General features: G+C 38.3%; 1 protein-coding gene across 1 annotated transcript in view; it reads left to right on the plus strand.

Moving 5' to 3' along the window:
- The first annotated feature begins 2,464 nt into the window (after positions 1-2,464).
- The window catches only part of LOC133880863 (phosphatidylinositol 4-phosphate 5-kinase 7-like), a 52,163-nt gene continuing 30,669 nt past the window's right edge, over positions 2,465-23,958 (plus strand). Inside the window, exons 1-4 of the mRNA XM_062319822.1 lie at positions 2,465-2,638; positions 2,826-3,908; positions 4,595-4,762; positions 14,173-14,338. Of these exons, the coding sequence (XP_062175806.1) occupies positions 2,622-2,638; positions 2,826-3,908; positions 4,595-4,762; positions 14,173-14,338 (1,434 nt within the window). The 5' untranslated portion in view covers positions 2,465-2,621. The remainder of the gene's footprint in view (positions 2,639-2,825; positions 3,909-4,594; positions 4,763-14,172; positions 14,339-23,958) is intronic.

The following is a 23,958-nucleotide window of genomic DNA, read 5'->3' on the forward strand; positions in this document are numbered from 1 at the left end:
CTTAAGTTTTTTGTAGATTTGAAATTGGTCCCTCCAAGAATTTTTCGTCTATTTTTGTAACTTTTGTTAATGTCACGTTAGCCTTTTCACTACATCATCTAAAAATACTATTTTTTATTTTATTATTTAAAAACTTGAAATTTAATTATTTTTTATTTAAAAAAATGAAAATTGGGGTTTGGAGTGGCTACCAGCTCTCCTTGGGGAGGAGGGTGGCACACAGCTACCCTTAGATGTGTGCCACCCCTTTGCCCTTGGGAGTGGCTTTCGGGCCACCCTTATCTCCCTTTCAGGATGTCTCGAAAGCTAGCCCAGGCCTTGGGTTGGCCGCGTGCCACTCCCGGCCAAACTCCTATTTTGATATTTTCATTTGTTTTTAGAAAAATAATAAAATTTCAAGTTTTTTAAAAATACAATAAAAAAAATAATATTTTAATATTATCCGGTGAAAAGGTTGATGTTAGTGGAAGACTGTGGAAGTTATAAAAAGTGAACAAAAAATTCGCGGAGGGACCGATTTTTATTCTAATTCACAGTGCCATGACTGCCATCCCTGCCGCTGGCTGCAGGCGTGAGCCTCCCACCACGCCTTTATGCGGTTATGCCTTTCGTGGCGAATAGTTCAGCCAGACTGAATCAGGTACAGCTCAAGTACAGAGGTTTTCTCTACTCCACCACATGGGTCCCACGGAGGGCCTCATGGGTGTGTCTGAAACGTGTCGAGATTCTGTCATTATGTACAGTAGATGTGTAGTCGTTGTCGTTCTCCCCAGGAGCGTGAAGGATCGAAACAGAACATTCATGCATGACACCATGAGCAACTAAACAAAACCCAAAATTTAGAACTAGAAAAAGTTGGAGAGAGAGAGAGAGAGAGAGGGGTGCAGTGTCACTTCGAGCATACAGGATCTGGTGGGACATGGTCGGCTTGAATTTAATGCTACTTTCTATTTTTCATTTTATAGTTTTTGATTTTTCTGATTGGAGCAGAGGTGGGCTTGGAATTTTGATAAAGCGAATCATCTATGGGTTTCTGGCTCTTTCGGTCTGAATTATTAAGTGGGTTTCTCCTTATTTCACTTGAAGTTTAGCTCATCTCAGAGATTCTTCTTTCGTTTGAGCTTAGCTTTGGAGATCTACCTCAGGCGAGCTTTATGTTTTCTCATTTAAAATCATTGTATTTTATTGTTTTGGTTCAAGTGTGTACTTTCTTGATCAAGTTGATTCTCCTTATCAAGTGCAACTGTGAATTCATCACTCTATATGAGGTCACTGAAATTTCTATATACAGATTTTATTTATTTATTTATTTGTTGTGCCAAATTGGGAATGGACAATTATTCTAATAAAATTCTGATGATGCTGATTACAAGAGCTTCATTTTTTTTGTTCTTAAAAAAATTATTTGGATAGTTTTTGCTAGTTGAGGTGGATAAAGTCATCAATTTGTCTTATAACATACGTTTGTATGTGTTTTGGAGGGATTGAGTGAATACAAGCATTAGGTGTTGTATTATTGTGGAGAGGACTTTTGATATTGTTTGTGCGAGAAAGACTGTTGAATGAATGATAAGATGTGGTCGTAGTCAATCATAGGTTAATTTGTTAATCAACATTTAAGATGAAATGTATTAAAAGCGTAGGTGGCCTACAATGGCTCCAATTAGATGGTGCATTATGCTTTAGGCAGAGAATTTTGGAGGGGTGGTTGATAGTTTCACTAAAATCCTAATTTGCTATAAGTGGAATTTTGGATTTGAAATTAAGAAGATGCAGGAGATTCTGCTTATTAACATTACTCAGAAGGACCTTTCTATTTCCATGGCTCAAACTAATCATGAAAGAGAGTGTGCTTAGCTGCCGGTGAATATGATTCGTGCCATTAAAACCTTTTGGTTTGAAAGATTTGACTGGCTGTTTAGTTTGTAGAGGCTCTCTATAAACTTATGCAGTTGTCATCTTGGTTCTCACCTGGCAAAACTATCTGCTACGGTGGGACCTGCTAACTGTTAAATTTTAGATACTGTGGTAGGTGACGACTTTATGTGGCGTGCCTATCCTTTCTTTACTTGTTTAGACTAGAAATGTTTGTCCATACTTGTTTTAGGTGAAGGTTGGGATGCATAAAAACAAGCATTATACAAACTGCACTTTGTTTTCTTTTTATGCTAAAGAATGCACCTAAGAAGCAATATAATGGTATGGAAACAGAATCAACATGATTGCCAACTATTATGATCAAAATGCATGATTGGACCATGAATTTTAGTTCTTGAGGTCTTTGAAGCAACCAAATTTTTGAAAAGAAAAAAAAAGAAAAACTGACAATAATAGAACTGTATAGCAGTGAATTTTTTCTTTTGCAACATGGGAGAATGGAAGCTTTATTGTCTTAATTGCCATGTTGTTCTTTGATGTGCCTGCTTGACTAATACTAAGCCAGAACTGCCTTGTTTGTTCAGCGTCCCTAACTAGACATGATGGCCTTAATTAGGCAGTGAAGCTGAAAGACGAATTTCCTTCTCACAGTGCTCAAATGACATTTAAAGTTGAGAAATGTATCTGAGGTTAGGCCTGTGAAAGGCATCCAGATCAGCTAAATCACTTATCATACCCTGGTCATGGAGTACACTGAAAGGTAATAATTTCTCCTTGATAGATCTTGTTCTCTCCATCCCTCTCTCTCCCTTTGTGCCTCTCTCACTTTTCCAAAGTAAGAATGTCTGGCTGTGAATAAATGAAATCATGCTTCTTATGTACAATTTTTGATTTTTAGAGCTGATGGAGTTTTGGTTTAAATGTGTTTGTATTTTTTATTTGTTAAGACTTAGTGACAAGGCCTTTCCAAATGGAGACATCTATAGTGGTAATTTTAAGGGAGTACTGCCCAATGGCAAGGGTAGATATACATGGTCAGATGAAACAATTTACGAAGGTGATTGGGAACTTGGAAAAATGACAGGGAAAGGACAGATCATTTGGACATCAAGGGCAAAATATGAGGGTGATTTCTCTGGGGGTCACCTTCATGGTTTTGGCACCTTTACTCAACCTGATGGCACTGTTTACAGTGGAGCGTGGAGAATGAATGTTCAGCATGGAATTGGAAGAAAGCAGTATTTTAATTCTGATACATATGAAGGTTCATGGAAGGAAGGAGTACCTGAAGGTTGTGGCAGGTATTGCTGGAATGGTGGAGACACATATATCGGGAATTGGAAAGGTGGTAAAATGTGTGGTAGAGGGGTTATGAAATGGGTAAATGGTGATCTTTATGACGGATTTTGGTTAAATGGGGTTAGACATGGGTCTGGAATTTATAGGTTTTCTGGTGGGGGATATTATGTTGGAAAGTGGAGTAGGGGCCTAAAAGATGGAAAAGGAACATTCTATCCTGCTGGATGTAAACATCCAACTCTAAATAAGTGGTGTGACTCTCTCAGAGATGATGACGGAAAATGTTTTTTGTCTAATAGTTCGTCATTGAACTCAGAGGAAGGTAGTGGTCCAAGACCAAGTGTCAAGCGCAGTCTTTCTGAGAAGATTCTTGTTGATGGAACTTTAAGAAATACAGGTCGAATTTCACATAAGGCGTCATTGTTAGAAGAAAATTGGAGTCTCTGTGATCCTGCCAGGCACTTTAGATGTCATGAATCTTCAGGCATGTCATCCTACATCTTTGATGAAGATCAACATGAGGCACAAGATAACAGCACTCTATTTTATGAACGGGAATACATGCAAGGAGTTTTAACCAAAGAGAGAATTAGGAAATATACAGAGTCATCTCGCAAAACTAAACAGCATAAAAAGTTTAATGTGAAAGAAACAACAAGGAGCTCATGTCTGGATTTTTTCAAAGGAAATCAGAGCTATTATTTAATGCTTAATCTGCAACTTGGTATAAGGTAAACCAATTGAGACCCTGCACTTAGAAATCTAAGTTCTATCTTTTATCTGTCAATGAATCTTTTATTATTTGAAAAAAAGTGTATATTATGAAGTGTGTACGTTACTACTGTGTATGCAAATTGTAAATTTGAAGTTAGAATTCTTGTCAATCATTATAAGTTTCAAGATATATGAATGATCATTCTATATTAGTTTGCACTCTTACCAAGCTGGTCTTTTGGTATGATTGCTTGATATATTGTGTTAGAATATTGATTGAATGATTGAGTTCATAATTTTCTATTAACTTAAGTTTTTGGATTAATTGGTGATTTAACTTGATATCAGACCAGAGGTTATGACTTTGAACCCTTATTCTATAGTTCACCTCCCATTTCATTAAATATTCCACGTGTTAGGCCTCACTTATTGATGACGAGTTTGAGCTCATATGTGAAGAGGAATGTTAGAATATTAATTAAATGATTAAGTTCATCATTTTCTATTAGTTTAAGTTTTTAGAATAATTAATGATTTAACATATTGTTCTTCTCTTTTTTGGTTTTTCCATTGTATGTTTTTGCTGGCATTTACTGGTTTTTTTTTTTTTTTTTTTTTTTTTTTTTTTTTTCTGTTAATTGATTCTTATATTCTTGCCTATCACAGTTGTTCAATATTTAATTTTGGTTAATTTTGTTCACAGATACACTGTTGGCAAGATTACACCAGTGCCCATGCGTGAAGTGCGATCTTCTGATTTTGGTCGTCAAGCTAGAATAAGGATGTATTTTCCCAGCAAGGGTTCCCAGTTTACACCTCCACACCATTCTATTGATTTCTATTGGAAAGACTATTGCCCAATGGTCTTCAGGTATCCATCAATCTTATGCATAGTTGTTGCTTAATTGAATCTTTTGGTTAAGGGGTACTTAAATATGCATCTTGTTGTTTAGATCCCAAAAGGGCTGCAAACTGTGGAAATTATTATCTTACTTTTATAATTGTTGAGTGTTTTATGACCTTTACTAAGTTAACAAGAAATTGAAACCACTATTGGTGCATTTCTAATAATTGGAATGACTTAGATTCTACATTTAAGAATGCTGTTTTAAGTATGGTGACAATACACCATTGATCACCCTTGGGTAGATGGATGGAGCACTAATCACAATTTGGTGAAATGTATAGAAGGAAGGAGATGAGGGACAAGAAAGAGTTCTTTGATACCAATCTGACTTCCCACTTTCGTAGAAATTCTGCCGAGTAGTCCAAAGCGGGAAAGCTCCTAGTATCTGAAAGTGAATCGCAACTAGGTGGAAGATAATTCTTGATATGGTCAAAAGAAGTAGATGCTTTGACTTAATTTATGATGTTGGCTGCTGCTTGAGTTATTATTATTTTTTTTTGATAAGTAATTGCAATTATATAAAAAAACGCAAAGGGGCGCAACCCTTATACACGGGAAGTATACAAGAGAACCCCTAACAGGGACGAACAGAGAATAAATTTAAAAATTCTACATAAGTAAAAGCACTCAAACTAAGATGGCCATTGTCAAACTAAGATGGCTGCTGCTTGAGTTATAGAATGCACATAATGTTACAAATGTTATTTAAGTAGTAAAACTAAGGGGTAATTACCTTTTTCTCCTATGAACTATTGGCCATTGTCAATATACCACCGCGAATTGATACTTCGACCAAAAGAGAACATGCAACTACCATTTTTGTACCTTTACCCCCATTCCGTTAGGGAATCTCGTTAAATTAGACGGAACATTCGATTTTTAAACGTTAAATTTTGTTTAAAGACAGAAATACCCTCAAACAGTAATTTAATCATTATTATTATTTTTTTGATAGGTAACATTAATTTAATCATTATTACTATTATTATTATTATTATTATTATTTTTTATATAAAAAAAAGAAAAAAAAAAGGAAAAATAGAGGGGGTGGCCGCTAGCCACCTCTAGGGGTGGCTCGCGGTCACCCCGGCTTGCATCGGGGTGGGCACGCGGCCACCCCATTGGCTAGGAGTGGCTGCGAGCCACCCTCGGCTTGGATTTGGGGTAGCTCGCGGCCACTCCCAGATCGCCGCCACCCCCAGAGGTTGCTGGCGCCACCTTTGGGCGTGGCTCGTAGGCCACCCCCTCCCCTAAGGGGGTGGCTACCACCACCTCTCTTTTCCTTTTTTATTTTTTTTAATTGTTTAATTTTAAGGTATTATATGTAAATTTGAAACTTGAGTTAGGGTATTTGAGTCTTTTTAATGGTAGTTGTATGCTTTCTTTTGATCGAGGTGTCAATTTGTGGTGGCATGTTGACAATGGCCGATAGTTCATGGGGGGAAAATGTAATTACCCCTAAAACTAATTATTTTGCGTACAATGTGGGGAGACTGAAAAGGATAGATTTCAACTATAGGAATGTTCAAATAATAACTTGAAAGGTCACACATATTCACTGCCCCCCATGATTGAGGTTGTTTGAGTTTCTTTAAATTCCATTTTATTACTAGTTTCACAAGCTGACTTTGTTAGTTGTACGCCATTTTGGTGCCTGGATTGTCCACTGCCCGTCCTTTTTGTCTGTATGAAATTATTTTGTATTTTGTGAGCAATAAGAATACTCTTGACAACTACTTATCGAAAATAATACTCCTGACAACTGGCGAATTTAGTTTGGGCAAGGGTGTGGTTTTATTTATTAATAAGCAAGGTCTTTTTCTTATAGGAAATTTGGTTTGAAAATGATTTAGTTAATATGAGTGCGTCAGTAGCATGGGAAATTTGTGATGAGATTGCTATTTTTTATGCACTTATACGCAACTGAGGATAATGTTTGAGGAATTATTCATAGAAGAATTATCCATTAGAGCATTAACAACTTTCCTTTGATTTTCTCTAAATTTAGGGAACAAAATTACTTTTTGCTTCCCTATCCAAATTACACCTCACAATAGTTTTCCTTATCTTTCTCTATACTATTAAAATATTATTTATTTACAAGATACAAGTTCCCTATCTATCCTCACATTTTTTACAAAGTCCCAACACAATACCCAATGAAAGGCAAAAAGATGAGAGAGGAGAGAGGAGAGAGGAGAGAGATATTTGTGTTAAACTAATGTATAGGGAAGCTAAAGTGCTACCCATTGTATTGGGTAGCACTGTAGCATTCTCAATGTTTAGGGGTGCAATAGAGAAGCTGTTGCAGATGACTTTTTGTGGTTTTGTTTTTGAGTTTTTCCCTATATTTAAGGAAGGGAATAGGTTATAGGGAAGCTGTTGCTAGTGTTCTTAGAGTGAAATTTGGATTTAAAAAGCAATCTTACCAAAGTTAAATTATTGTGTGCTTTGTGGGATGTTGTAAATAGTTTTTCTTCTTTTGGGTTGTTCCTTTCTTTTTTAAGGTCTAAGTATTACGTTTCTTGAAAAACAGTTACATTATGAGGAAAAGGATATGTTATGCCTGGTTACTTTACAACACATGCTAATGAACAAGAAAATTGTATTTGAGATTTATAGAGCAAGGGTCACCTTCAATAATGTAACACCCAGGATTTTTACTCTTTGAGATTTAGGCATTTTAAATTCAAGGATAAGGAGGACGTTTGACATTTTATAAATAAAATATTAATTTTGGTAAATTATCCTTTTGGAATTATTTTCGGAAAAGTCCGATGAATGATTTATTATCAAGGCAAGTGGAATTTATAATATTTTGGAAAAAACAAATATTTTTTTTGATAAGTAAGCAAAGAAGTTCATAAAAAATGTAAAGGTGTCCCTAAGCATACATGAAGTTTACAAAAATGACACCAAAATAGAAAAAAGAGGGAAGAGAGGAAAAACACCCGCAAAACCCAAAAACAAGAAGAAATCCAAACATCCCAACAAAACTTGCCCACAAACCCTTAGACTATTACATCACATTAGTGGCCCTCTTGCCTTGCCCTGGCTAGAACCAAAACCCTTGGCCTCATAATTAATCGTGCACTCTAAGTTCTCAACTTCACGACTCCCTTTAAACTTAGAAGTGGAGACTGGAGACCCTTGACGCTGCTCCGCATCAATTTGAGCCATAAAGTCTAAAAAGCCCTTCACATTTCCCTCCGGAAAAAACAAATATTTGATATTACTGTGCTAATTTTTATTTGAGTGTACGCTATTTTATAGGCTTTAATTCTACTTGTTCAGGATTCGTGATCAAATTATGGGATTATTTGGAACAATTGATTGAGGACTTTATTCTAGGCTTCGAATTTTATTGAGAAAGGTTTAGAAGTGTTAAAGAATTTTGTTTGGACTAATGGGGATTTTCGAAAGTCTGTTTTGGGTATTAGATAATTAAGAGATAAGATGAATAATGAAAATAAATAAAAGAAAAAAGGGGCTGACTTCGATTGATCGAACCTACGATGATCGAAGTGGTGTGACGTCACTGGGCGAGAAAAGATAGGCATTTAATAGTGTGATCTGACAGACTTAGATCGATTGAATCGAAGGAGAATCGTGAAAGAGAAGCACAAAAAGATATATATATATATATATTTTTTTTTTTTTATGACAAGGAACCCTTCCAAAGTAGGGACACTTCATGTACCCCGCCCCTGTCAGGCAAAATTTGGATCCGTGCAAAGTGCCCATTCCGCACAGATTGAGTAAGACTCAGACTTCGCCGGCGGGAGTAGTCACAAGGAATTGTTTGTACTCAAGGGGATTCGAACCTTAGACCTGATGGGGATACCACAAAGACCAAGACCCTTATCACTTGAGCCAACTCCTTAGGGTTACAAAAAGAAAAATATCTAAGAGGGGAGCCTTTGTTCATCTCGGTCATACCCCCTTTTTAGAGAGAGAAAGAGAGAGTGGGGAGAGAATGGGAGAAGGATCGAGAGCTCACAAGGAGTAGTCGGCCAAGCCTAGAACTCAAGGAAGGTAAAAATCTCTTTTGAACTCTTGTCAAAGATTTTTTGAGATGCTCATTGTGTTTGAAGTTTGATCTTGTGTTGGATTCTTATGAGCATGGCTTTTGTAGTTGGTTTGGAGATGGGTTGTCTAGTGAATGGGTCGATCTAATATGGTGTGTGTGTGTGTTGTTGTGCATGAGAAATGGAGAAAAGAAATGTGAGAAATAATTGTTGAAGTTTTGGGTTGAAGGGTGAGATTTTAATTTTGAAATGATGTTTGGGTAGTTGTTTTTAGTTGTGATAACTTTGGGCTTTGGATGTTTAAGTGAGTTTTGGTTGTGGGGAAGAGGAGAAAGGAACGAAAGTGGTGTGAGAGGGGAGATAATCGTGCGAATGAGAGTTAAAAGTGGTTCAGGTCTGGTTCGATTGATCGAACCAAAAATAAAACGGTTTGATTGCTCCTTTGATCGTCGTCCGATCGTTCAAACCAGATTTAGAATGGTTCGATCAAACTTGATACAAAACGATTGGATTGATCCCTTGATAGATGTTTGATCGATCGTGCCTATGGTGTTCAACTAAAAATGATGGACTTAAGGGATTTTAATATATGGCCCAAAATAGTCCTAAGGCACTAGAAAATAAGGATTATAGGTACTTGATGTTATAAAATAATTTAAATAGGCTTTTAATCGTATTTAGTGAATGGTATATAAATTAAGGTTTTGGTGCAATAATTTGAAATGCAAAAGAGGTTAAGTATTTTAAAGGTTTGGAGAATTAGATTTAATCCTAGTCGTGTAAAGAGGTTAAGTATTTTAAAGGTTTGGAGAATTAGATTTAATCCTAGTGGTGTAAAGAGATGTTTTAAGGCCGAAGGAAATAAGTAAAGAAGGACAAGGTTAATTTTTGGGAGTTTAACCCTAGTTTTGAGAAAGATGAGAAATGCTGCATGAGAATGGAAATGAGAATGATGGATTAATAGGGTTGTTCAGTTGTTAGTTATTCAGACATTGGGTTGATGTCGGGTAGGGTTTTGACAATGGAGAAATTTAGTTAAAGAGAGTAAAGGTAATTATGGTCTAAGGAAATTATGTCATGTGACAATAGGTTTTGAGTTATGACTTTGATAAAGCATTTAAAAGAAATTGATTGTAATTGGTGGAATGAAACCCCAGGGTGTAAGTACTAAAAGGAATGCAAGTGCTTGAAGTAAGCAAGTTACGTTTGTGCTAGCATTTTTATGGATGTTGAAGTACACAAAATTATGCAATATTTTAAAGGAAAACCCCAAGTTACTTTTTAGCATTGACCATATGAAATGTACAAAATTGTTTTACTCATAGAAAGTGTGATGTGAATTGACTTCACAGTTGCTTATTTCAAAATGATGCATGCTATGTTGCAATCAACTGTTTTACTATGTTATTTACAGAAAATGTTATCGTATGTATGACTAAGTAAAATGTGTAAGTGAAATGATTAGGTTAATGTAAAAGAATAAAGTTAGTTGGTACCGAACTAAGGGATATTGTACAACACACTGAAGAACGTTTACGTGAAGGTGTGGCCTCATCTGGTGGATGCATACACTAGCCGTAGCATGGCTAGGCAATTATAGGGTTTTGAAGAGAGGGAATGTATGAGACCAGTCCTATGCCGAAAGGGGATGTATAGGACACACAACCTTGTCTCTGGGGGTTAAACAAAGAGATGAAGAAATGTTTACGGTATAGTAAAGAGCTGTTCACAGTAAATGGATAAGTGCTTACCGCAAGGTAATAAAATGTTTTTAGTAAAATGATAAAATGTTTACGGGCTAGGTCCTTGTGGGTTTGTTTAGATTTTTTTGTTTTGTTGCTTTGAGTGCTTCTTGTGGGTTTTGAGTTTAAGGGCTTAGGTCCTGTGGGTTTGTTTGGATTTCTTTTTGTGGGATATTTTGGTTGTTTCTATGTATACTTCCTGTATACTTAGGGGTGCCTTACGCTTTTTTATAAAACTTTTCTTACTTATAAAAAAAATAAAATAAAATGGTTATTGCAAAGTTTATTTTCGTATTTATGTCATATGATTATAATTGTTCAATGATACTGTTACTCTGTCAATGAAATGTTCACCTAGTCACAAACTAGCATCAGCTTACCTTGCTTACTGAGCCGTGGACTCACCCTTCCATCTGTAAACCTTTGGTTTTAAGACGGGCAACCTTTGTTACCCGATGAAAATCCTCTTCAATGGCATCCAAAATCACGAAGGACGGCTCTTCATCCTCATCAGCATCCCTCAATCCAAGTGATGACTCTTCATCCTCATCACCATCCCTCAATCCAAGGGCATGTTGGGAGGACAGGCACCCAAAGGGTGAGGGGAGTCTACATCCTCCCCATCCCAAACCTCATCGCCTTGATCCATACAACAATCTCCCCAGACGGGTCAAAACCTACCGGCTACTTCTGATATTGGATCAAACCGTCCAACTTGAAATCCTCACCCTTTATAGCGATTGGAGTAATGCAACCACCCAAAAGGGAGGGAGCCCTTTTCGCCCCATCTTTAGGCGAGAATGAGGAGCTACCTTAGGAAAGCCTGGGAGAAGAAAGCCTCGCCGAAGAAGGCTAGACGGAGGAGACTTTTCGACCACTTCCCCCACTTGGCTTTAGCGAGGACTAGACCACGGTCCCGCCAAGGGCTTGAAAAAGCACCCAAAGACGGCGCCGTCGGAGCACTAATCGCCGTTACAGCTTCATCAAACAGAGAAGCATCCATCTGAGCACCTTTGCCTACCTTCGATCTCCGGTGATATCTCAACACCTATTTGGACTCCGACGGGTAGATGGGAGCCCCACACTTCGACATTACCAGAAGAGAAAAGCGGAACCTTTCACCCAACGGAGGTGCCCCGAAAGAAGAGGCACCGAAGGAATCAGACCCAACTTCAGAGAAAGCTGGTGCCGAAGAAAACCCATTAGTATTCGAGTTTACCTTAACTGTCACAACCACATTCTGACCAGCTCCTGATGAGCACCCGAAGGGGAAACTCACTGCTTTTGGCGGTGGAGAAAGTAGAGCAGAGGCAGAGGAGACTATCGCAGAAGGGGAAGAAGACGCCGAGTACCCGAAGGGGAAACTCACTGCTTTTGGTGGTGGAGAAAGTAGAGCAGAGGCAGAGGAGACTATCGCAGAAGGGGAAGAAGAAGCCATAACCCAGCCCAGATGGAAAGCTTTAAAATTGAAAGTGGGTTTTAGACCCATCCCGAAAGCAAACGAATGACTCAGCAATGACCCAACGACCCAACCCATTATCCTTGCTAGAAGATTCCTCCACGTACACAGATTCAAACGAGGGAATATGTTCCTCGCTGATCCTGGTGTGCCTTGGGCAGAGAGAATACGTGCTGGATGTTCCTTGCCCAGCGGATTTAGGAGCAAGTCCTTAACCAGTGGTTTCTTCTCCATCACAGAGTAGTCCAGGGCCATCTCGCCACCTCCGAGTTTGCTGGTCTCACCACCGGGAGAAGATCAAGTTCACGCATCTCAACTAGCGGAACTTGTAACTTGACAGGACGACTAGCCTCTACCTCACCACCTCCGCGAATGACGGTAGAGCACCACCCACAATGGGCCAAGCCTCACCTAGGCCCCTAAAGAGGAAACCTTCAAACTCAAATCCTTCTTCTCCACTGGAGACAACACACCATTGGGAGAAGACCCAAACGTGGTTTCCAGGAAAACCATCACCTTACACAACTCACCAACCACTCTATTCCGGCTCTGCCCTCCTTGTCCCTCTGGGAACAAGATGAACCCACTCCAGCCATCCATTGCATAGATCACCAACTCCAAGAAGCGACCAGCCTTATTACAGCCTTTCTGAACAATCGAAGCCTTCGAATCCTCGAAAGGATTTGACAAAATCCTTGACCCCCTGAGACTGCAAAGCATCCTTCACCGCTGCGACAACCCAGCACAATCCCTAAGAAGCCTTTCCTTCTCTCCTCCATTCTGCAGAACCACCTCTTCATAGCCATCCTCTACAGAGCAGAATGAAATGGAATCCTAGTGGGACGAGCATTCACGCGCTGCCACTAGAGGAAGAAAGAAAACAGCTCTTCAAGAACACTATCTGCCACGCCTCTCTAGCTCCAGCAACAGCACGTCTTAATTACAGAGAAAATGATGAATGGCCCCTAACAACAGGATAGAGGCGGCAACAGATTAAAAGTGCAAGTTGTATGTAATGTTTTAGACAATTCTATGTTATATGTAAATTGGGTTGTTTATGAAATGTTTATTATTTTATGAGAATTTAGAGCTTTGGTGTATTTGAGACATGGAAAAAGTTTTAAATTTTCTGCTGCTTTGGCTTTCTGGAAATGTTTATTGTTATGTTTTCCGCTGCGTAGTAACAGATTAACATAGATAGTAGCACTCCCGGCTATTCAATTGGGGATTAGAATTTAGGGGCATTACAAATAATGTGTGAGGAAGGAGATTAAATTCATTAATATCACAATATTCATGGTTAATGTATAAACCCAAACTTAAGGGAGAGTTTTTGATGCAGACTCAGATATTTTATATTTCATATAGTCCCAAATAGCCACTAGGCCTAAGCTTAAGCCTATTCTATTAACTCAGTCATTAAGAAAGTATGGAGCCCTAATTGTTTAGTGTCAATTTATTTAATGAGTGTTTCATTTTATATAGTTCTGAATTTTTTGTCCCTTTCTGGAGATTTAGGCAGTGCCACCTTTTCTAGGATCAGGTAATATCAATTGCTCAGGGTTAATATTGTCTAGGTTCAATATGTGTTTAATCTAGCAAAAATTTGTATTTTTTCAAATTATTGAAGGGAAAAGAGAACTTCGCTTGGGGATTAATATTGTCTAGGTTCAATATGTGTTTAACATAGCAACAATTTGTATTTCCAAACAGTGAAGGGAAAAGAGAGCTTCACATTGTTCTCTTCTAGCACTTGCATGACTCCAATTAAGCAAGACGTTCAAACGAGCTCAGAGATTTTACCGTGAGTAATTTTACCACCTCCAGTTAACAATTGTTTTGTCGATTCTTCCCATCAATGCTATAAATCTAGTGGATATGTACTCTTTTATTAGCAGACAAGATTTTATTTCCTTTGCATTCTCTCATAGCAGTTTTGCTCCAGGGAACATACTGATTACAGTTTTCTAAGTATTTACTTGCTTCACGAAAGGTGTATCCTTGCTTTATATTTATTGCATGTGCTTTAATCATATACACAGGCATAAGCTCTCATGTATGTCTTGCTGCAATTTCCTTAGTTACGAAGTATATGACTGTAAATTTTAGATAAATTTGCACATATTAATGGAACCACATTATCAGGAATTTGAGGGAGATGTTCAAGCTCGATGCGGCTGAGTACATGATGTCCATGTGTGGTGATGATGGTCTAAGGGAGCTTCCTTCTCCCGGGAAAAGTGGCAGTATCTTCTATCTTTCTCATGATGACAGATTTGTTATTAAGACATTAACAAGCCCGGAATTGAAGGTTTGATGACAAACTTACATATATTATATCTTGTCTATTCTGTGTTCCAAATCCGTAGCATGTCAACCAATCTACTTGTTGTGTAGTGAACTTACCTGTTCGCTGATTGCTATGAAGATCTTCCATTTCAATTGGCAACTTTATAAGCAGATTCAATTATATCTGCTTCTGATTCCGGAGGATTTAGTTTCAGTTTGATTGTGCTTTTTTAACTTTGTCCTCTTAAAATAATTATGTTTATAATATGAACTTAAAGTTGCTTCCTTGTTGCGTGCTTAGATTAACTATACAAATACAAACCATGTGGCAAATGGAATTGTTACAGAGATCCCCTTTGATTCAACATGGCCTTTCTAGTAAGATTATGGCTCCTGTAATTAGCGGGCCAGTCTAATTGTAGAACCTTGAGCTAACAACTGTTTTTTTTTTTTTTAAATATGAAAATATAAAAAACAAGGGATTAGGATTAAGGAATGTGCATGAAAAAACAACAGTATTCTGCTCTTATTTGTCATTCTCTCTGTCAAACAATGATTTTCCTCTAATATATGATACTGTTCATGATAACATTTTGTTGGTGAGGAATATTATGCATTTCTAAGTAACTTGTTAGATGAAGTAATGGTAGTGATAGTTTTTTTTTTTTTTTTTGATAAGTAATTGACTATATCATTAAAAAGCGTAAGGCGCCCCTAAGTAAATTGTGAGTATATAAAAAGAAACACCTAACTAAAAGAACCAAAAAGAGTAAGGAAACCATTATAACTAATCAATTGTCCACAGATTCAAAGTTCTAAAGAATAGAGATAAGTCTCTCTTCCATCATCCTTTGTCGGTTCTCAAAACTTCTGTCACTCCTTTCTCTTCATAAACACCATAAAATGCACGTAGGCACCATCTTTTACATTGCAACACTTTGCGAACTGGCAGAGGTCCACCAGCATGTAGATTGACAACATGTATAGGCATAACCCACGACAACCCAAAACAACTGAAAAAGGCAATCTAAATGGCATAGGCCACGTCACAATGAAGAAGAAGGTGGTAACATGCAACATCTGTCCATCACAATGATGTGCCGCTTCCTGAGATTATCTATGGTTAGGATTTTACTTAGAGCTGCCAACCACGCGAAAAAGGTTGCCCTCAAAGGAACTTGAGTCCGCTATACACTTTTCCAAGGAAAAGGGCTCCCTTCAGAACATGCCAAGGTGCTATAGAATAATTTGACCTAAAACAACCCTCTTTTGGATGGGATTCACTACAGCTTATCTTAACTTCCTCTATTCACTCTAACAGCGTGCAACACCTGGAAGAAAGAGACAAAGATATCCCCCTCCCAATCTTGCGCCGCTTTGGCAAACCTCACATTCCATTGGTTAGAGCCACCAAAAAACTACAAGTGATCCACAATAGAGGCATCCTTTACATGAGCAATACCAAATGAAGTTAGAAAAGCTGCCTTAAGAGCCACATCCCCGCACCACTTATCTTGCCAAAAACTAATTCGAGATCCATCTCCCACCACAAAATTGGAATGACACAAGAAATTCTCCCATTCTTTCCTGATATTCTTCCATAACCCCACCCCAAATGCTCCAGCAGGCTCAAGAGAACACCACCCACCCCATAAACTTCCAAATTTAGAGTCCATCGCAAATCTCCACCAAGCCTCTCTCTCAAGCCCATAATGCCACAACCATTTGCCTTAGAGAGCTTGATTGAATACTATCAAATTCTTAATTCCCAACCCTCCCTCAGAATTGGTGAACAAATCTCGGATCAACTCACTAAGTGGTATTTGAACTCTACACCTAACCCACCCCACAAGAAATCACGTTGGTGTAAACCGTATCATCTCCACCTCAGCATGTCTAGATAAATCTGAAGCATCTCGTCCAGATCCGTGTGAAGATTCCTCTCTTGTGCAGAACTCTAATCATTCCTAACTACTAGATAGGATAGCTACTAGATAAGATAAGATTCTGTATGTTTAAATTAGAGAGTTTGAATTCAGTTCAAACTCTATTTCTGTTCAAACTCTAGATAAGATTATTCAAATGTTAGATAGGTTTACCTAACTGATCCGAAGATCATGTATTTACTCTCTCTATATATACGTTACTACATATCAATACAAATCATTGAAATTCAAAGTCTATTAGTTGGAGCTTCTCAATGCGTTTAGCAACACTCGCCGAGAGAGGAAAGAGGGACATAGTCACATAAAGTTCGTAGGCAAATTGGCAAGGGTACTCTTAATAAGGGTAACCTTGTCAACCTTCGACAAATACATCATTTTCCAACTAGCCAATCGATGGCAAACCAAGATACTTCACCAGAAAAGTGGAAACCCCACAACCTAGCAGTCCCACCAACCTTTCCACCTGATCAACATTCCCCACAGGAACCAACTCAGACTTGGCCAAGTTAACATTTAAGCCTGATGTAGCTTCAAAACAAAGGAATAGGCTCCGCAAAAGGCGCAAATGTGCGGGAAAAGCACCACAGAAACTCAAGGTATCATCAACAAAGAAAATATGAGAGATAACAACGTTGCCCACTGAAAAACCATCCAATAGCCCCCCACTAATTGCAGCAGAAATCATTTTACCCAAAGCCTCCATCACAAAAACAAACAACAAGGGGGATAAGGAATCCCCTTATCTCAAACCATGGTAACTACCGAAAAAATTTGTAGGAGTGCCATTAACCAAAATCGAGAATCGCACAGAGGATATACAATGAGCTATCCAAGAACACCACTTCTCCCCAAAGCCACACCTCCTCAGCATATACAATAGAAAGTTCCAATTCACATGATCATAAACTTTTTCAAGATCCATTTTGCAAATAACACCTAGCACACTATATCTTAATCTACTATTAAGGCATTCATTGGCAATAAGGACAGGATCAAGGATTTGCCAACCTCTAAGGAAAGCACTTTGCGACACATTTTAGAAGACCAAATTGTTAAAGTATTGATTAAGTAATTAAATTTATCTTTTCCTAGCAGCTTAAGCTTTTGAGATAAGTGGTGATTTAACATTTTTTTTTTTTAGAAAAGAAGAGAATTATTCTTATTGGTCACAGTGTTCCATACGACTACATTGGTTAGATAGAAAAAATGAAGAATTTCACTTATAATCTCTGATCTTTCATCACTTTTGACAAAAGGTACCAAAACTTTAAAAAGTGTCAATTTAGGGTATCCATCTTTCAATTTTATTTTTTTTTATTTTTTTTTTCAGTTTCAACCATCCGTTAGAATTTTTTGTTAAATTCTGTCAAAATTTTCAAAATATTGCTCTTTTTTTTAGGGAAAAAAAAGAAAAATATTGCTAGGATTTAGGTGTTGGTTAGAATTTAATGGAATTTGCAAAAATACCCATGCTTGAATCTTTGAATTTTTTTTTTTTTAAAATTTTTTTTAAAATAAAATAAACACAAGGGTCTTTTGATAGGATTTAACAGAAAATTCTAACGGAGGGTTGAAATCGAAAAAGAATGAAAGATGGATACCATAAATTGACACTTTTTAAACTTTGGGTAACTTTTTTCAAAATTGATGAAAGATCCAGGGTTATAAGTGAAATTTTTTCTAGAAAAAACCTAGACCCTAATATGGAAAGTATTACAACATGGTCAAATCAACATAAATAAACATTGATCACGGTGAATCAAATATTCAGCAAATCTTCAACACTTCCCCTCAAGATGGGGCATAAATGTCTTGCATGCCCCAGTTGCATAAGACTATATGAACACCACTAGATACTCCATTTGTCAAGATATCTACAGTTCTCCTGTCTTCACATATGGAGTATAGATGATACCTTCTCGGAGTTTTTCTTTGATAAAGTGTCTATCAATTTCAACATGCTTGGTTCGGTCATGTTGGACTGGATTATGAGCAATACTGATTGCCGCTTTATTATCACAATACAATTGCATCAAGTCCTTGGAGTCAAACCCAAGCTCTTTCAAGAGTATTTTCAACCATAATATTTCACACACTCCTTGAGCCATAGCTCTAAATTCTGCCACTGCACTGGATCTGGTAACCACACACTGTTTCTTGCTCTGCCATGTAACCAAATCATTTTGTTGTTGTTGTTGTTGTTGTTGTTGATAAGTACGATCAATTCATTAATAGAGCGCATAGGGGCGCAACCGTAATACACATGAAGTATACAAGAGTGCTCCTAATAGGAACGAACAAAAAATAAATTAAAAAAATCTGCACAAGTAAAAACACTCATGCTATGATGAGACGTTATCCAAATATATAACATGTTAAGTAAACGCTTCCGTAGCTCCACCATCTATGTCTTGACATCTTCAAAATGTCACACATTCCGCTCCTGCCAAATACACCACGTTAAACACAACTAGTCTAATTGCCAAACTTCCTTAGCTGGACCATACCCAAATGATGCGCCTCAACTAGTCAACAATTCTAGCACTCTTCGTGGCATAACCCAAATATAATAAGAATGTAACTAAATAGATCGCGAGCAACTTCGCAATGAAGTAGCAGATGTTCAATTGACTCCCCACTCTTTTTACACATACAGCACCATTCAATCAACATGACATTCCTCTTTTGTAGATTGTCATGCATCAAAATTTTACGTAAAGCTGTTGTCCATACAAAGAAAACCACCCTCGCCGGATCCTTAACACGCTCGATACTCTTTCAAGGAAATGAAGGGCCATCTTTCCTATTTAGCACTTCATAATAGGACTTCACTTCAAATAGACCCCTTTTGGAGAGGCTCCAAACTAACCTGTTATTCTCTCCATGTCAAACCGAAATAGAATAAAGCTGAGCGAAGAAAGAAAGTACCATCTCCATCTCCCAATCCTAGACTGGACACGTAAAAATAACATTCCACTGAATAACTCTATTTTGAACAACCAAGTTATCTACCACTATCATATCTTTATTCCTCACAATACTAAACAAAATTGGAAAACATTGCTTCAAAGATTTATCCCCACACCACCAATCATGTCAGAAACTTACATGTGACCCAACCCCAACCTCAAAACGAACAAAGTTATAGAACTTATCCCACCCCCTCCTAATATGTTTCCACACGCCCACTCCAAAAGTACCCAACACCTCTTTAGAACACCACCCACCCCTTAGACTTTCAAATTTGACATCAATCACCAATCGCCATAAAGCCTCTCTCCCTACCATACCTCTACAACCATTTCTCCAAAAGAGCTTGATTAAACTAAATGAAATTGTGAACTCCCAAACCCACTTGAATGCAATGGAGTACAGATCCTGTTCCAATACACTAAATGAATTTTGCCTCATCTCCAATGCCACCCTATAAAAAATCCCTTTGAAGTTTATCAAGTCGGTTAGCCACGCCCATTGGAATAGGGAACAATGACAAGTTATACATAGGAAGGTTGGAAAGAGTACTTGTAAGAAGAGTCAGCCGACCACCCTTCGACAAATATATTCGCTTCCATTCAACCAACCGTCGTTCCATTTTCTCAATGACACCATTCCAAATAGACATGACCTTATAAGAAGCCCCAACAGCAAACCCAAGTATGTCATAGGCAAAGATGCAACCCGACATCCAAGGAGTTGAGCCAACCCCTCTACATTCGCCACCTCACCGATAGGAACAATTTCTGATTTTCCTAAATTAATCCTTAATCCGGAAGTTGCCTCCAAGTATAAGAAGATATAGCACAAATGTCGAATTTGTTTTGCTTGCGCACCACAAAAAATAAGCGTGTCATCAGCAAACAATAAATGATTCACAAATAAAGCATCAAAATTCATGGGTCTCACTGAAAACCTTGTCAAGTTACCTTAATCCATTGCCGCAATCAACATCTGGCTCAAAGCCTCCATAACCACCACAAACATTAAAGGTGAAAGTGGATCCCCTTGTTGCAACCCATGAGTGCTATTAAAAAAAATCTGACAGAGTTCCATTCACAAGAATAGAAAATCTCACCATAGAAATACAAAATCATATCCAAGCCCTCAATTTCTCCCCAAAACCACAACGCTGTAGCAAATAGAGCAAGAAGTCCCTATTAACATGATCATATGCCTTTTCCAAATCCAACTTACACAGCAGCCCAGATTCTCCTGATCAAATTTGACTATCCAAGCATTCATTAGCAATAAGCACTGAATCTAAAATTTGTTGACTGCCAATAAAAGCATTCTGTGTGTTGGAGATAATCTTGCCCAATACTGACTTTAACCTATTCGCGAGAACCTTGAAAATAATCTTATACATCCAAAGCACAAGTCTTCTTTGGAATTAGACAAACAAAAGTAGCATTAAGACTCTTTTCAAATTGACCTCAATTATGGAATTTTGCAAATAGAGCCATAAGATCATTTTTTAAAATTTCCCAACACTTTTGAAAGAAAGCCATTGTGAAGCCGTTTGGACCTTGTACCTTATCTCAATTCATATCCCTGACCACTTCCCACAACTCCTCCTCAAATTCTCTTTCTTACCAAAACTCTCATCCGCATCAATGGATAGGAAAGATAGATCATCCACCCTTGGCCTCCAAGAACATTGCTCAAAATACAATTTGTTGTAATAATGTACCATGTGCTCCTGTATCTCCACAGGATTCTTGGACTTTGCACCATTTATATTCAAAGAGTCCACTTGATTGAATTTACGATGTGAGTTGGTCACCCGGTGAGAATTTTTTTGTGTTCTTGTCCCCCTCCTTCAGCCCCAAAGCTCGTGATTTTTGTCTCCTATTCATTTCCTCAAAAAGGAGAGTTTTCTCCAACTCTCTCGACATATCTATCTTTCGAACCCTTTCGTCCTCCTCTAAGCAACGACTCTCTTCAACTAAGTCCAGCTCTCGAATACCCTCTAATAATTCATTATTTTTCTTCCCTACATCACCAAACACTTCCTCATTCCATTTCTTCAAATCTGTCTTCAAAGCTTTCAACTTATTAGCCAAAATGTAACTTGGTAATCTAGAAAACTCATAGGCCATCCACCAAGTTTTATCCTGATCAATAAAACCATCCGATTTCAACCACATGTTTTCAAATTTAAAATACCTGCTCCCTCTTGGCACCCCACAATCCAACAACAAAGGAAAGTGAACGGATAGAAGTCTTGGCAATCTCCTCTATATCACTTCTGGAAAACGTTCTTCCCACTACAGAGAAATTAAGAATCTATCAATTCTAGACCAAATTTGAGCTTCCTAATTATTTGACCAGGTATATTGGCCACCTTCAAGCGGTAGATCCACTAAATTCTGAATGAATATGAAGTTTGAAAACTCTTCAATTGCTCTAGAAAAGCCGGCAACACCTAACCTCTCACATGGAAATCGAACCACATTAAAGTCTCCCCCAATACACCATGCATCTCCCACCAACTCATCAATCTAGCTAACTCATCCCACAGTTCCCTCCTATCCTTGTTATCATTCGGGCCATAAACCCCCTCAAATGCCCATTTAACATTATCACCAGTATTGTGCAGAGAACAAGCAACTGTATATCTTCCCACACACTCCTCCACCTTCTCCACCACCCGTCTATCCCACATTAACAAAATCCCGCCTGGCGCTCCACTTACTCCCATATATTACCAATCCACATAATGGCAGCCCCATAGACTCCGCACCACCTCTCTTGAGATAATTGCCATCTTCATCTCCACCAAACATACAACATCCGCCTTCCAATCTCTTAGTAGCCCTCTAATCTCCAACCTTTTATTAATCTCATTTAGCCCTTTGATGTTCCACATTAAGATTTTAGGCTTCATAAAAAGCAAGATGATCCCCTTCCCCTATGACAGCCTCTAACAGATTGTACCCCCTTCTCATAATTAATGGACCAAGCCAGCCTATTTAATTCCCGTTGACCTTTTGCCCCTGGTGTAGACGGATAAGTATTCTTATATTTTTCCATTGATTGATCTCGGGCAGCTTCAATCTCCTCAAATAATGCCAATAGTTTATCCTCACAACCTTCACAAGATAACCCCACCACTCTATAAAATCCTTAAACTCTTTTCAACACCCACCTAGGTGACACCCTAGGATGATGGCCATCTTCGACACCACTGCCAGGGGTGTGAGTAACAACGGATCACACCCCTCCAAATCCCCCTTTCTATCATCTTCTTCATACTGTAACAAAAGGTCTTTAGGTAGATACTCCTGCAAGTCCAAAGAATACTGATACAAAACTCCCTCCTCCTCTCCAACCACACCCTTGGATGTAGACCCAATCTCCCTTTTACCACCACTGCTCTCCCGGAAAAAGCTGCCCACTTGCTTCCCCACTAAAATGACTTCTTCTGTGTTGCCTCCCCCCTTGACCTCTTCTAACGAACTATTGATCAGCTTGAGTTCCGTGATAGCTCCCGTCTGGCCAAATCTCTTCATAGCCGGGGAAAATTGCTCGAACCATGCTCTTTGAGATTGTTTTAGGCCATACAAAGCCTTCTTTAGTTTGCACACTTTTCCCACTGAGGATGAATCTTCCAATCTAGGTGGAATTTTCATTGTATACTTCTTCTAGGTCTCCGTGAAGAAATGCATTTTTAACATCAAATTGATGTAGAGGCCAATCCAAGTTCGTTGCTATAGAAAGTAAAATCCTAATTGAGTTCATCTTTGCTACTGGAGCACATGTTTCCTCATAATCAATCCCATAGGTCTGTGTATAGCCTTTTGCAACAAGTCTGGCCTTGTATCGTTCCACAGAACCATTGGCCTTATGCTTGATAGTGAACATCCGCTTTCATCCAACAAACTTCTTTTCATTAGGTAATTTAACTAGATCCCAAGTCTTGTTTTTGTGAAGAGCTTTCATCTCTTCTTGCATTGCTGTCCTCCACTGGATCACTAAGTGCCTCCTGTAGATTTCTAGGGACAGACACAATAGACAATTTGGACACAAAGGAACAATATGATGAAGAAAAATGTTGATAAGAAACAAAATCTGAAACGGGATGGTGTACATGACCTAACTCCTTTGCGTTGTGCAATGGGTAGACTTGTATTATTGACAACAGGTATTACAAAATTCATATAAGAAGTAGAAGTAATATTACCTGAGTCAGGATCATATGTTTGGCATGTAGCATCCAAAATCGTCTTATTTTTCTGGCATCTGGATTAAACTCTCAACTCTTCCACAGGCGGCGTAAATGGCTTATCTGTAGGTTCAGTAGAAGACTCATTAGTAAGCTGTTGTTGCTCCTACTCAGGCATAAGTAGGGATAAGTAACGGAGTTAGAAAATCCTCTTCAATCTTACTCTTTCCCTGAAGAGGAGTTTGGGATGTAGAGAAGTAAGATTGTGTTTCAAAGAAAGTGGCATCCATGGAGACAGTGTTTTCTTCATGGGGGTTGATAACATTTGTACCGCTTTTGAATAGGGGAATAGCCCAAAGACACATGTGAGGGCTTGAGGGTCTAACTTACCCCGAGCAGGACCATGAACATGGACAAAGCAAACACAACCAAAAACTTTCGCAGTGACACCTTTTGAAGTAGAGAAAGGTGGGGACAACACCTCAAGGTGTGTTTTGAAATCTAATACTTGAGAAGGCACCCTATTGATGAGAT

Source organism: Alnus glutinosa, chromosome 11 (assembly GCF_958979055.1).
Source record: "Alnus glutinosa chromosome 11, dhAlnGlut1.1, whole genome shotgun sequence".
NCBI lineage: Eukaryota > Viridiplantae > Streptophyta > Magnoliopsida > Fagales > Betulaceae > Alnus > Alnus glutinosa.